A 13,839-nucleotide genomic window follows, 5' to 3' on the forward strand; every position below is an offset into this window, starting at 1 on the left:
ACTTCTAGGCAGGGTTCTTCATCTAACCCACGTCCTCTGTTCCCTTTTACTCCTACGTTCCGTACTAGTCTTTCCTTCTTATGGAAGATCAGGTTTTTGTTCAACGTCCGTCTCCTTCTTTCCTTTCCGGTGCCAGCTGGCTGAGGTCACTGAGGCAGCTGCAGCACTCCTTCCTCCATCCCTCTCTCAGGGATCTTCCTTCCTCTCTGAGTGACTCTCTGACTGACCGACCTCGAATTCACTGAAATTCTAAACCTTCCCACACTCTTTTATGTATTCTAAACTCCACCCGCCTCCCAGCACGTTTCGTGTTCCAAGCAGGGAGCCACCAAAGGTGCTCTGCTACACTCCAAGTAGGGAGCCGCAATGTGGCTTTGCTGAACTACCGTGTTGTGTGGGATGGGAGTGTTGGAGCATGGTCAGGAGCCTCCAACTCACCTCGATGGTGGGGTACCACACCTCAGGAGGAGGTGCAGTACCTCTGTGGCAACTGAACCCTCAGGGGTGCCACATATAGCACGTCAGTTAGATCAACGTGTTTTGACTGTTACCCTTGTGAAAATAAATATTTTGCGGCAGAAAGATCATTTTTGTGTAAAAAACATGATTTTTTAATTTTCACGGCTCTACGTTATAAACTTCTGTAAACACGTGGGGGTTCAAAGTTCTCACCACACATCTAGATAAGCTCTTTGGGGGTCTAGTTTCCAAAATGGCGTCACTTGTGCGGGCTTTCAACAGTTTAGGCACATCAGGGGCTCTCCAAAAGCAACATGGCGTCCGATCTCAATTCCAGACAATTTTGCTGTCCAACTGCGGGGAGCCGGCTGTCAATCGACATGTCGTGAGCAGTCACGCCCCGTCGACACAGCAACCCAAAAGAGCTGCTCTCGTGATGTTGAGTAGCTGAATCGCCGCCCCTTACATGGGGTGAAGAATAGTCTGATAATGGATTTGCTTTGGACCTCAATTGTCTCTATATAGAGTTGCCATTAGTAATATCTTACTTTCGATTTTTATCTTGACTCAAGAACGGCAGTGATACGATATAATAAACAGCATTACATAACAAAAATATATATAAGTACATTTCAATTATGTATCATGTATGATAAAAAATTCTTCCATAAAGCACAATGTACATTTATAGATACGTTAAACTTTTCAGCATAAATCTGTAAAGGACACTATAAAGATAAGTAGAAAAGAGAGGCGAAGAAAGAAAATCTATGCGCTGCCTTATAAAGTATATATGTTATAAAGCTCTGGGGTCCTCGACATTGAGATTATTTTGTATAAATACCAGAAAGACGTTAGAAGAAAAGCGTGAAATATCAATCACCACGTTTCCCAGAGATCTGCGCTCCTCATCTGCGGAGTGACATTACGGCTTGTGTACTGTGTATACGGCCTGTGCGCTTAATTGTACTGATCCCTACTGATGTTTTAATAATCAATTATTCATACTTTTCTTAAAATCACTGGGAAATGAAAGGCAGCAGTCCCCCATGAAGAAACAAAACATCCAGCTATTGCCAAGCTTCAGTCTGATCGTCTCATCTTCATTCCATCATATACACTAAGGTTACATTATAGAAAATGATAGATATGTCGGAGTCTCCTCATCTTTTTTTCCCAATAGTAAGGGGAGCAAAGGATTGTGCATGTTCAAAAGGAATGGCTCATCAGAAAGTGACCTACTGTTTGAAAAGACCTGTCGCCAGATGAAAAGTGGATGGTTTTTTGGTTATTTTATTCTCGTTGTTCGTCTAATTATGCCTTTTTTTTTAACTTGTCATACTGTTATATGGTCTTTTTTTAGTGCTAATTTTGATGGTCTTTCCAAAGGAGGCGTGGCTTACAGGGTAATAAGACGTCCCCTGAGGATCCTGTGAGCCACAAACCCTGGCTAAAAATAATAAAATTAGCATTAATTAAAAAGGCCCATATCTCTGGATCAATATGACAGATTTAAAGGGGTTATCCAGGACTACAGATTTTTTATATGTATATATTTTTTTTTTTTATAATGGGACTAACAGACAGGTATTGACTCAGCTGTCTTGCCGGCAGGAGCCATCATTGTCCGTTCCGAGCAGAAACCGGGTAGAACAGTCAGATAGTTGCCTCTGCTAGCACCTACCGCATGTTACATTTTAGGCCCAAAGTGTAAAAAAAAAAAAAAAAATGCATTAGTCCTGGATGAGTCCTATAAGTAACACAAAAAATGGCATAAAATAAGAGCAAAAACTGGGCATTTTTGACCTAGTGACAGGTCATCCTTAGAGCAATTTTTTTTCCCCATATCACAATCTACCGTATATTAAAAATAAAAAGTAGAAATCTTAAAGTTTTCACACTGGTCACTGTGGCTATTTTACACTCATACTCTGTCCTTTCTAAAAATTTACATGTACATTAGCAGCAATAGACAGATTTAGGCGTCATTTTTTATATTAAAAAAAAAAAACTGCAACATGTAATGAGCGTGTGCAAAGGTTATGGTAAAGGGAAGAGGAGCAGGGTCAGCTGTGACATAGCTTGTTGCGATTGGTTGATCATGTGATATCACTTGTGTATAGAGGTTTTACCGGTCGTTATAGCCCTGCTTGTGAAGATAATGAGCCTCCTGAAAAAGCTTCATGAAAGGACAGGAAGTAAATGTCTAAAATAGCTCCATCAGCCATTGTGAAATTTGTAAGGGCAAGAATTCTAATTTTAATAATACACATCATTATATGACAGAAAACATTGACAAAAATGTATAATAATAAAAAAAAAGAAAATTCATGCAACAGCACCCGACACAGCCGCAAGTATAAGTGGAAGGTGTGATGTTAAAAAGAGCAAAGTAACAATTATCTGATATTGATCGATTACTTTAAGGATAAGCCATCAATGTAAGATGTGGAAAAGTTTTTTTCCTCTTCAATCAATGCAAATGTGTTTGGGCAGCGAAATACATTATGTACAGTCATTTAATACAAATGTCATATGCTCATATAATCAGATACTTACAATACAATAGTGTTTTCAAAGCAAATATCGGTCGTTGTTTTGTCCACGATGACCATATCTGTATCAAATATTTCACGGCCAAGTCTCAACATGCAGAATACTGCATAACGATCGGATTCTATAGGGGAAGCAAAGAAGGCAGTTTGTAGCTGAACACTGCATCATACAAGTATACAGACGTGGGTCATCCCTGTCCACTCATACACATTGGCTTCAGCTGGTCCTGCATGTCTTCTGCACAGACACCACAAACTGTCCGATCCTTCTCTCCCCCAACATCTATCAGACAAGAATCAGGAGGGTCCCACACATATTAGATGGTCAGCCGGTCACACAGGGCAGTTTTGGATGATTTTAAAGAAATATGTGTGGGAGGACGGCCTTAAAAGGGAACCTGTCACCTGTTTTGGCCACTATAAGATACAGCCGCCGCCTTTCGAGGCTCATCTACAACATTCTGTAATGCTGTAGATAAACCCCCGATCCGACCTGAAAGATAAAAAAATACAGTAAATTTTATTATACTCACCCCTCCCATCTTCTTGCAACGCCGCCCTCCTGCTTGCGTCATCGCTCCCAGGAATCGCGCTCTTGCGCAGGCGTACGTATCTGCCCCGTTGAGGGCAGAGTAAAGTACTGCAGTGTACAGGCACTGGGAAGGGTCAGAGGCCCGGCGCCTGCGCACTGCAGTACTTCGCTCTGCCCTCAACAGGAGCGCGATGCCGAGGAGTGATGAAGCGATGCTGGCCTCCTGCTTGCAAGAAGATGGGAGGCGCCGGACATGGACCTGCGACACCCATCGGACCGGACCGCCCCCAGGTGAGTATAATAAAAGCTATTTTTCTTATCTTTCAGGTCAGACCGGAGGCTTATCTACAGCATTATAGAATGCTGTAGATAAGCCCTGAAAGGCAGTGGCCGCATCTTATAGCGGCCGAAACAGGTGACAGGTTCCCTTTAAAAAAACAAACAACAGTTTAAAGGGAACCTGTCAGCAGGATTGTGCATAGTAACCTACAGACAGTGTCAGGTCGGTGCCATTATACTGAGTGAAATGATACCTTGGTTGCTTCTTAATCTTTATTTTCAGTTTTGAGTTCTTGAGATTCGCGTGTCCTAAGGCGGGACTGGTGTATGTGGTGCTTTGATTATATATTCATAATGCAGACTGCTGACAGGTCACTGATCCGTCACTGACCTGACCCCTAGTTTACACAATGAATACCATCACATACTGAATAAATATAAAATAAATAAAAAAAGTTTGCTTCTGCAGGCAAGTGCCGGCCGCAGCATAATCGCATGGTTACTATGCACTTAATCCCTTTTGTAGATTTACTTAAGCGAAGGAAAAAAAAACAAAAAAAAACTCATTTTGATAATGGCGCCCGATGCGCCTTCGCAATAGCAGCTATCAATTTGTATAGAGATCCGATACCTGCTGGAGCCGGCGGCGCCATCTTGCTGGAGAAGAAAAGAAAAATCCTCCACCAAGATGGTGCCGCCTGCGCCTGTGCAGCAGTGGCTATAAGACCTCTATACAAACTGCAGTGGGCGCCATTATCAAAATGAGCTTTTTTTTTCTTTTTTTTTTCCTTCGCTCAAGTAAAGCTGGAAAAGGGATTAAGCGCACAGTACCCATGCGATTATGCGACAGCGCTGGTGCTTTGAGTATGTGATGGTATTCATTATGTAAACTAGGGGGCAGGTCAGTGAGGGGTCAGTGACCTGTCAGCAGTCTGCGTTATGAATATATAATCAGAGAACCACATACCCCAACCCTGCCTTAGGGCACGAGCATATCATTAACACAGAACTGAAAATAAAGATTAAGAATCAGCCATAAGACGGATTTCATCAACCAAGGTATCATTGTAATCAGTATAACGGTGCCGACCTGACACTGTCTGTAGGTTACTGCACAATCCTGCTGACAGGGTCCCTCTAACAGGAATTTGTCACCTCGAATAACGCTACTCCCTTGCAGATATAGGATAAAACTGCATGTTAATAGTGTTTCATGACAACCCAGTCGCCTTATTCAAAGTTTGGCTACCGGAAGAAAATTAACTTATTTCCTCCCAGGAGGGCGTGCATGAAGCAGATACAGTCACTGCTTTCTCTCTATACTGTGAGAACTGTCTGTATGCACTTAGCGGCACTTTGATTGACAGATTGCGGTGCAGAGCATACATCCAGAGCGCATCGATCCATCTCGCAGTATACCCAGCGTGACTGTAGCCAGTTTTCACACACCACCACTGAACTGAAAGCCGGCAGCTCCCAAGAGAAATTAAGTGTTTTTTCTCCCGGTAGCCACACTTTCAGTAAGGTAACTACATTTACCTGCAGACTAAGCCCATCCCATATTTACAGGTAAATAGAATTTTCCAAGTTGACAGATTCCCTTTACAAAGAATCTGTCATTAGGATTTTATACCCCAAACTAATGGCAAGTTTGGGCTTTAGTGCGAATTAAATCCTTACCTTTCTTGCAAAATCTGTTTTGCTGTTTTAGAGAAATCCATAGTTGGAATTGTCTGCTAATGAGCTGCAAGTGCAGTGAGGCGGGCCATGCACTTACATGTCCTGCTTCTCTGGCTTTTCACTGCCCGCCTCCTGTCTCTGACTGACCGGTCACTGAAAAATGAGTCACCTGTCAGAGACAAGAGGCAAGCAGGGAATATGGAGGGAGGCAGGAGAGCTGTAAGTGCAATGTCCACCCACTGCACTTGCAACTCTTTAGCATACAATTTCACCTATGGATTTCTCCAAAAACAAACATTCTACAAGAAATGTAAGGCATTATTTGGATTAAAGCACCTTTACATAAATGCCATCACATTTGGGGTAAAAATACTGATGGCCGGTTACCTAGTAGCATCGGTTCTGGAGCAGAATCCCTCTGTAATAGAGCATCTAAGCAGCCTTAGCTCTATTATAAGATTAACAAACAAACATTTTATCTCTCCATATTAAAAATCGGAGGAATACCGAGGTACATGATCCCTTTTAAAGGGAACCTGTCTTAATAACAATACAGTCCTATCAGCAGGCACCATGTTATAGAGCGGGAGAAGCTGAGAAGATTGATATGTAATTGTAGGAGAAAAGATTCAGTATAACCTAAGTTTTTATCATTTAACTTTCTGCTCTTTCTGGGATTTTCAGTCCAGTGGGTGGTCCCATCAGTGGGCGGCCCCTATACACACACAATAGGACCGCCCACTGGACCGAAAATCCTAGAAAGAGCAGAGCAATAAATAAACCACAGGTTATATTGAATATTTTCTAACAAAACTATATATCAAGCTCCCCTTGCTCTATAGCATGGTCCCTGCAATTAGGACAGAATTTTCATGGTGACAAGATCCCTTTAAAAAGGTCTGTGAGGGCCATGTAAAATTTGGCGGTCTGGAGCTGTAATATACAGGCAGCTTGTAAAAGGGGCGCGTAATAAATGAAGAGATCAGAAACAAATGATTAACAAAATTTCAGTGACCATAGAAAATCTTAATTTCTCTGGAGGCTGCGAGACCCTCGTCCAATGTCTGATCGATAAGTACGGCTTTTATTTAATGGAGAAACTATATCGAGTGATGCGTTACAGAAGCATTCCTATCTGTTAGTGGAAATATTTCTTGCCAGTATTAAGGGATTATGTCTGCTGGCAGGGTATAAAAGCCTATTACAAGCAAAAGCCGCTTATATTGCTATGAAAGGCTGTAAATTAAAAACTTGAAAAATGAGGATAATAAATGTGCAGGAAAGAAAAAAAAAAAGTTTATAGATAGATTTATGAAAATATATTTTGCATTTCTAAGCCAAATTAAAAATAATAAAACACGCAAATAGGAAAAAACTTCCAATAATACAGGTAAGTACAATAATTATGTGTACAGAGATAAAAAAAAAAATAAACAGCCGTCCACGTACCTACAACACAATGGTAATTTTACATTACCTTCCAGGCTCACTATGGACGTCACACGACCAAACACAATAATGTTCCCTGTGGCCATCAATAATAGAATCCTAGCCATTATTTTTCTATTTAGATTGGTTACCCATGGCAACCTTTTTTTCTGCTTTACACAACTTATAATATCCCTCATTATGCATCATTTTGCAATACTACATTAGAGATTAAAGGCAACCTGGCATTAACGTAAATAGCATTGCAATTCTGTCCAGCTGCCTTACTGAATGCGTGGCTAGTGGGAGAAAATCAACTTCATTCCTCCCAGGAGCCGCCGGCTTTCAGTCAGAGGCCGGAGGGACTACAGTTATTGCCTAGTACACCGAGTGGCAGCTGGTACTACACCCTGGGACTTTGATTGCCATTTTGCTTTATACGGCTGTCTGGCTGTCAGTGTCAGGACGTGATTACTGCCTCCGGTCACAGTGCTGATCGATGACTAACCACTTTATCACACCTCTATGACTGAAAGCCGGCAGCTCCTGGGAGAAATAATGTTAATTTCACCCCAGTAGCTGCGTTTCCAGCACAGCAGCCAGGCAGCATTGAATTGCTATGCACATGCAGATTAACTCTATAGCTGCAGGTTAACATTTGGGGACATGACAGGTTCCATTTAAAGGGAATCTGTTAACCCCAACCCAACCCTAAAACTAGCTATAAAGCTATATACCTGACTTGGTCTCTATAAAAATCATCCCAGGACCGTACATTATAGTGGTACAGTGCCCGGCGTCTGTGTTTGTGCACACTGACACTGCCTGAGCTCGACCGCATGCAGTGTGTCGAAGCAGATGTGCACACAGTGTGGATGGGTGTATAATGAATGACAAAGACTTTCAATTATGTTATACAAGTCTATAGAGGAATATACTGGAATGGATTCATCATCATCAGCGTTTAGTGTGAGATGCAAAATGAGGACAATTACAAGCAAAAGCAACAATAGCCTCAAAAAAAAATTACAGACACTTTTTCCCCAACCGTGGGGATATGTCATGATCAGCATCCCCTAAAATGAACCCCCCTGATATCACTGGAACACTGCACAGGCGTTGCTAATATAACATTATGGAGTGCGACTATCCCTCAGGTGGCGACTGGGGGAAGCCAGCGAGATATCAGGTCTACCGGGTCTTATTTTCTGATACAGAGCTCTAAATATCCAGCAAACCTCTGACTGCAATAAAGATATCTTAAGAAATTACATCAGAGAAGAATTTTGACCTTTATTAAAAGGGAACCTGTCACTAGAGTCATGCTGCCCGAACCACCACAGGCAGCATGAATCAGAGCCTGGCTGCAGGACAGCACCGGGTATGTTTTACTCTGAAATGACATGGATTTTCAGAGAAACAGTTTGAAGATCCATCCTCAGCCTATATAGAGAGACCGTACAGACCGATGTGGTCCCCGGTTGGCTTCTCACTGCACCAGTCTTCAGGTGATTGTCAGGTCTGTCCAGTTACACAATGGGAGAGACCTTTCAATTCCCTGGAGCAGGGCGGACTTGTAGACACATTATTGTTGATGACATGGTTAAAAGGGGTTGTCCAGTCTTCTAAATCCTGACAGCATGTCAGGATTCTTCAGGATTGCCAATGTGAGAAGATGGTCACATGCCGTCTAGACGTCCACATCAATCACCGATAAGTGTACAATGAGAGAGGATGAGCATGTCTGGTTGGAATGTTAAATATGGAAATTGAAATACATGTGGTCACGTGACAACTCGCTCTCACTGGAAACACCGGAGAATCTCGACGGTGTGAGGACAGCAAGTTGCCAGGATTCAGAAGTCTACAGTCAGTCACTATGTACTTTCATCCCAATCCCAGACAGCATCTGGCTTCCTCTTTCTATACGGCGGTCATTGGGCTGGTTGACCTACAAGACATTTCAAAACAAGCGCCCATTGCACTTCCTCACAATCCACTTTTCAGTTCTCCCGCGATGTATAAAAATTCAGCCTCAAGCGGTCGGATGTGGATTCTTGGACCAACTCTGGTGTCTGCTCTCAGAATCCCTCACCTTTGCCTCTTGACGTGGCAATCACTATTGAGCCTGCAGTCAGTGGTGGAACGGTCTGCCTCATGCACTGGGCTTTATTAAATGTTGATAGCGTGAGACTAATTGATGCGGAGGATGAAAGGGACATCACGCATATCAGGAGACAAAATAGTTAAATTCTGCAGCTGACACCAGAAGCTGCTAATAGTCCTGTCAAGCCCATCAAACCCCTCTTTGCCAATTTGCACAGGGCATGGGAGAAGTAAAAAATGGATTTTTTTTCCAGGAATGCCGGGCTATAGGGGCAAAATGAACACCGATAATTATAGGTTCAACACAACCGGTGGAAGATTTAGAAGGGGGGGGGGGACATGACAGGTTCCTTTTAAAGAAGTCCCTAATCGCTGCGGCACTACATTGACGACATGTTTACTAGAGGTGCACTGGGATTTATTAGAAAGTGCAGAAATGGAGTTACTCAAATATCAGCTGGCTTTGATCAATACACTAAATATTCCAGGAGTAAATGTTAATTCTGCCGGTGGTTTTCCTCCCGTAGAATGAAGCTTTGCAGAAATGTTTGACATTTGATACAGGACAAAAATATGCAGAAAAAAATGACTTGAGATTCTAAATAATTCTAGTTTTTACATTTTAACAAAGAGAAGATGAAATGTGTTTCAGCGTTTCCTGCATGTAAAGAAGCCAAAATGTTTTTCAAATAAAACTTTTAAGCCCAAAGCACCGTGGAGCCGTCACCCAGCTCGTGTGTTCATTAATTATACATGCAAGAGGTTTTTCATGTGTTAGCCTTCATAGACTGGCCTCTGCCATCACAACGGCTCAGTCTGCAGAAAACGCGCAGAATACAATAATAATTAGAATTTTACAGTATTTCAATTGCCAATGAAAAAGCGGAAAAATGCACGTGAAAGCATAAATGACACGCCGAGCGTACGAAGCTCAATGCACAGATATTACTGCAGCTAACAGGTCGCTCTTACAGAGATATGCAGACTAAACTGTGACGAGAGCTCATTTACTGGAAGAATGTGAAGGAACGGAGCAGACAGCATTAAAGGGAACCGATCATGCTTTACATGCCGCCCGATCTGCGGACAGCATGGTAAAGAGCAGGGAAAAGAATTGATTGAATTTGTGGGAAAACAATCAGTAGAACTTGTCTTTTACTGATTGAAATCCTTCTGGGCTTAGCAGTCAAGTGGGTGGTCCCATTAGCGACTGACAGCTCTCTCATAAGGAAGATGGACAATCACTGATGGTACCGCCCACTTGACTGCCAAGGGCAGAATGAGCAAAGATTAAATAAGACACAAGTTATACGGAATCTCTGCCCACAAAAAAGAGCTCCGCTCCTCATCTTTTAAAACAAGCAGTGGGCAGATCAGACACAGGGTCAACGATACATGCTCCCTTTAATATGTGTGCCTGCTGTGCAGAGGTCAGTTAATGCTAGCGGACACTTAAAAAGTTTTATAAACAACAACAACAACGAGCTACAGTATATAGCTAATGGTGAAAAAAAAAGTAAAAGGGCAGCACTTACAAGGAGTTGTGTGTGGCGTCACCTCCGCCCCAACGCGCGTTTCGCTTCTTCGTTAGGAGGTGCCTGCATAAATGCAGCTGAAAGTAGGAAAATGGGCCGGGAAAAACGGCCGTATGGAAGAATTTTTTTACTTTTTCACCATTAGTCTAATAATTCAGCAGGGAACAGTAAATCCCTCTGTCAAGTGTTATGTACTAGTGGCTATAATTACGCTGCAGTGTGCAGGCACTTCTATCACTGTATTATACAAAGTGTGCCGACTTTCTCCGCTTGGTATGCAATTAGCTTAAATACTATAGTGTTATGTACAAATTTTAATCATGGTTAAATAAAATCTGTTATTATTGGCTCGTTGTTGTTTATATATCTAACTCAGTTCATGTGCCACCTTACCTTGATCTATGGGTTTAAATTTCATAGTTATTAAAGAAGCACTCTTCTTCCTCCCATCAAAGGTTTTATTCTCTTAATATATAGCAGTCGTCATATTATATAGCATTGTGTACTTACAATTGCTCATTTTGCCTTTCTACCAAGCTAATCCTTCTCTTTTCCATTAGGTCCATGACATCACATGATTTAAAACTGACTAGCTGAATAATTCTAAGCTCTATGTAGAAACAGAAGGTCAATTTTCTCTGCCCAAATGAGTCCCTGCAATAGACTAGTCTATTGCAGGGGGAAGAGGGAGCAGCTGGGTCAGGAGTTGAACAGGGGAATGATTTCTGTAGGGGAAAAAAGACTTGCTGTTTCTACATAAAGCAGACAAAAGAAGAATTAGCTGGGTAGAAAGGCAAATTGAGCAATTGTAAGTACACAGTGCTATATAATATGGTGACTGCAATATATTAAGATAAAGCCTTTGTTGGGAGGAGGAGGGCTTCTTTAAAGCATGTTCCTCTCTGAAACGCAGCAGTGAGTTAGTGTCAAACATACCCAAGATCATACAGCCAGTACGGTTCGGGCAACATGTTTCAGCTGTCAGGTTCAATTTAAAGGGGTTGTCTGCTAATTTAAATTAACCCCCCCCATGTATCCCCCCCCCGGGCCCCTAATGTATTTTGTAAATACCTTATGTTGCCAAAATACTGCCTGTGAGCAGCGCTATCCATGGCAACTCACAGGCAGCACGTGACCCAGTACTGGGTCCCCGCGGTGGCTGCTGGGTTGTGGGCGGGGTTACCCCCACGTCACACCCAGCATCCACCATGCGCTCTCTCAATGAATGGGCGCGCGGTGGATGCCGGGTGTGATGCGGGGGGATAACCCCTCCAACAGCCTGGCAGCCAGCGCAGAAGGAGGAAGAGGGACCCCCGGCTGATGCCAGCACTTGAAGGGACGCCAGCGGAAGCAAGAGCCGGCTGCAGTCGGGGGTCACGTACTGCCTGTGAGCGGCCAGCGATAGCGCCGCTCACAAGCAGTATAAGCAACATGAGGTATTTACAAAAATCATTAGGGGCCCCGGGGGGATACATTGGGGGTTAATTTAAAGTAGTGGACAACCCCTTTAAGTTAATTTAGGGCTAACAATGAAAACAAATAGCAGTTTTAGATGGTTCTACCTACTTTCTTTGCTGCCAAAATGTTCCGTGTCCTTCCACATTAGGGGGATCCGTATACCTGGATAAAGAAATATATAGACAATCATTTGTGCGCTTTTCAACAATGATTCTGCATGTGTCGTGTAAATGTTATATTGGAACTATAACTCGGACACATTAAGGACTCATTCTCCAATTTTTACCTAAAAAACGATGTCCACTGATTTTTTTTTTTATATAAGTTACCCAGAAGGACTTTGTCCCAATTTTTCTAAAATCGGAGCATAAGGCTTTATCACGATATCAGAGCAGTGCGGAAAAACTACGACCGTGAATAGACCCTCCATGAAAAGTTAAACTGATCTCAGTTCTATAGGTCATTAGCAAAAATGTTGTGAGGTTTGTCAATGAAACATATATAAATGATCCACATGATGGGAAATAAAGGTATGATTGGTGTGAGGCAGGTAAGACCCCCTATTAATCCTAAGAACAGGGAAGGGAGGGAGGGTTAAAAATTCCCTTTATAAAAATTAAGCATTCCTGAGCATGTGCGGCCACTGCACTGTGTCTGTAGCTCCTATAAACACAGCACAGAACAGTTGGTCGCACATGCTCAGTAATGCTTCATTCACACAAAGGACGCTGGGCTCCAGATTCTCGGGAACCAGTGAGAAATTAACAATCATATGCAAGAGGGTCAGAGCATAGCCCTGTAGATGTTGTTGCTACTAGTTACCTGTATATGATTGCCATATTCGTGAGTGTCATGTATATGTATAAGCGTGACGTATTTACATATCTGTGTATCATATATATGTTAGTGACAGTGCAGTTAGGAAAAAGGACACGAGATGGGGGCACGGAGTACACTGCATAATAGGGCAGAGTTGTAGGACACTTTAGGTGTTAATTGTAGGAGTGGTAGCCGGGAATCAGCTGAGACAGATTTCCTGGTTATAGTCAGTAGGGGTATCCCCTGGTGCTGCTCAGAAGGTATTGTTCCTGAGCCGCAGGGCTGCCACACAAACGTGTGAAGTGGAGTACGGTATCTGCAGCAACTTAGTGAAGATGTCAGTGGAGACGCCACTGATGAAGTGCCAGAAGTCTGGGTGCTGAAGAAGTAGTCGAATGGGCCACCAGCGAGTGCACGGGCAGAATAACAAAAAGGGGGTGGACGAACTAGTAAATGAATATTTCCGTGTCTGGACTGAAGTCGGTTCCAGGGAGATAGATTGAAGTGCCGTTTTCACCGGGCCCCTCGTCCCGCTGTTACTTTGTGGTCCATTCTGGTGTAGCTGAAGAAGCTAGGGAAAGCTGAAGAAAATGTATTGGTACCGTGTCAAGTGTGCTAAAGGTGTATTGGATGTGCTGTGTCCTGAAGAAAAATAAATCCTTCATGTTTGAAGTTATCCTGGGCTCTGCCTCCAGTCCTTTGAACTCTAGGAAGAATGTGGGAAGCACCAGGGAAGAAGCAGCAGACAGCACAGTGAGTACGGAGCAGGGTGGATAAAAATCAAAGTTTTTAAAAAAAAAAAAAAAAAAAAAAAAAATAGGATTTTTTTGATTTAAATCGGATTTTTTTCAATAAACTGCTTTTTGAGGAAAATATTTTACCATCCAAAGGTTCTTCCATCATGAGATAAAGCTGAGTTGTTTAACTCAGTAGAATAAAGGCTGTATATGTGTAACATTCACAATGCCATGCTCTTCCAGAGGTTTCT

The 13,839-nt window shown here is 42.6% G+C and overlaps 1 protein-coding gene across 2 annotated transcripts in view; it reads right to left on the reverse strand.

Moving 5' to 3' along the window:
- The window catches only part of RTKN2 (rhotekin 2), an 88,906-nt gene that overhangs the window by 51,817 nt on the left and 23,250 nt on the right, over positions 1-13,839 (reverse strand). For both annotated transcript variants that reach the window (XM_073548296.1, XM_073548297.1), the window contains exons 4-5: positions 12,141-12,194; positions 3,019-3,136 (exon numbers count right to left, since the gene is read on the reverse strand). In XM_073548296.1, coding sequence (XP_073404397.1) covers positions 3,019-3,136; positions 12,141-12,194 — 172 coding nt within the window. The remainder of the gene's footprint in view (positions 1-3,018; positions 3,137-12,140; positions 12,195-13,839) is intronic.

This window comes from Dendrobates tinctorius, unplaced genomic scaffold (assembly GCF_039654945.1).
Source record: "Dendrobates tinctorius isolate UK_male_01 unplaced genomic scaffold, ASM3965494v1 ptg000156l, whole genome shotgun sequence".
NCBI lineage: Eukaryota > Metazoa > Chordata > Amphibia > Anura > Dendrobatidae > Dendrobates > Dendrobates tinctorius.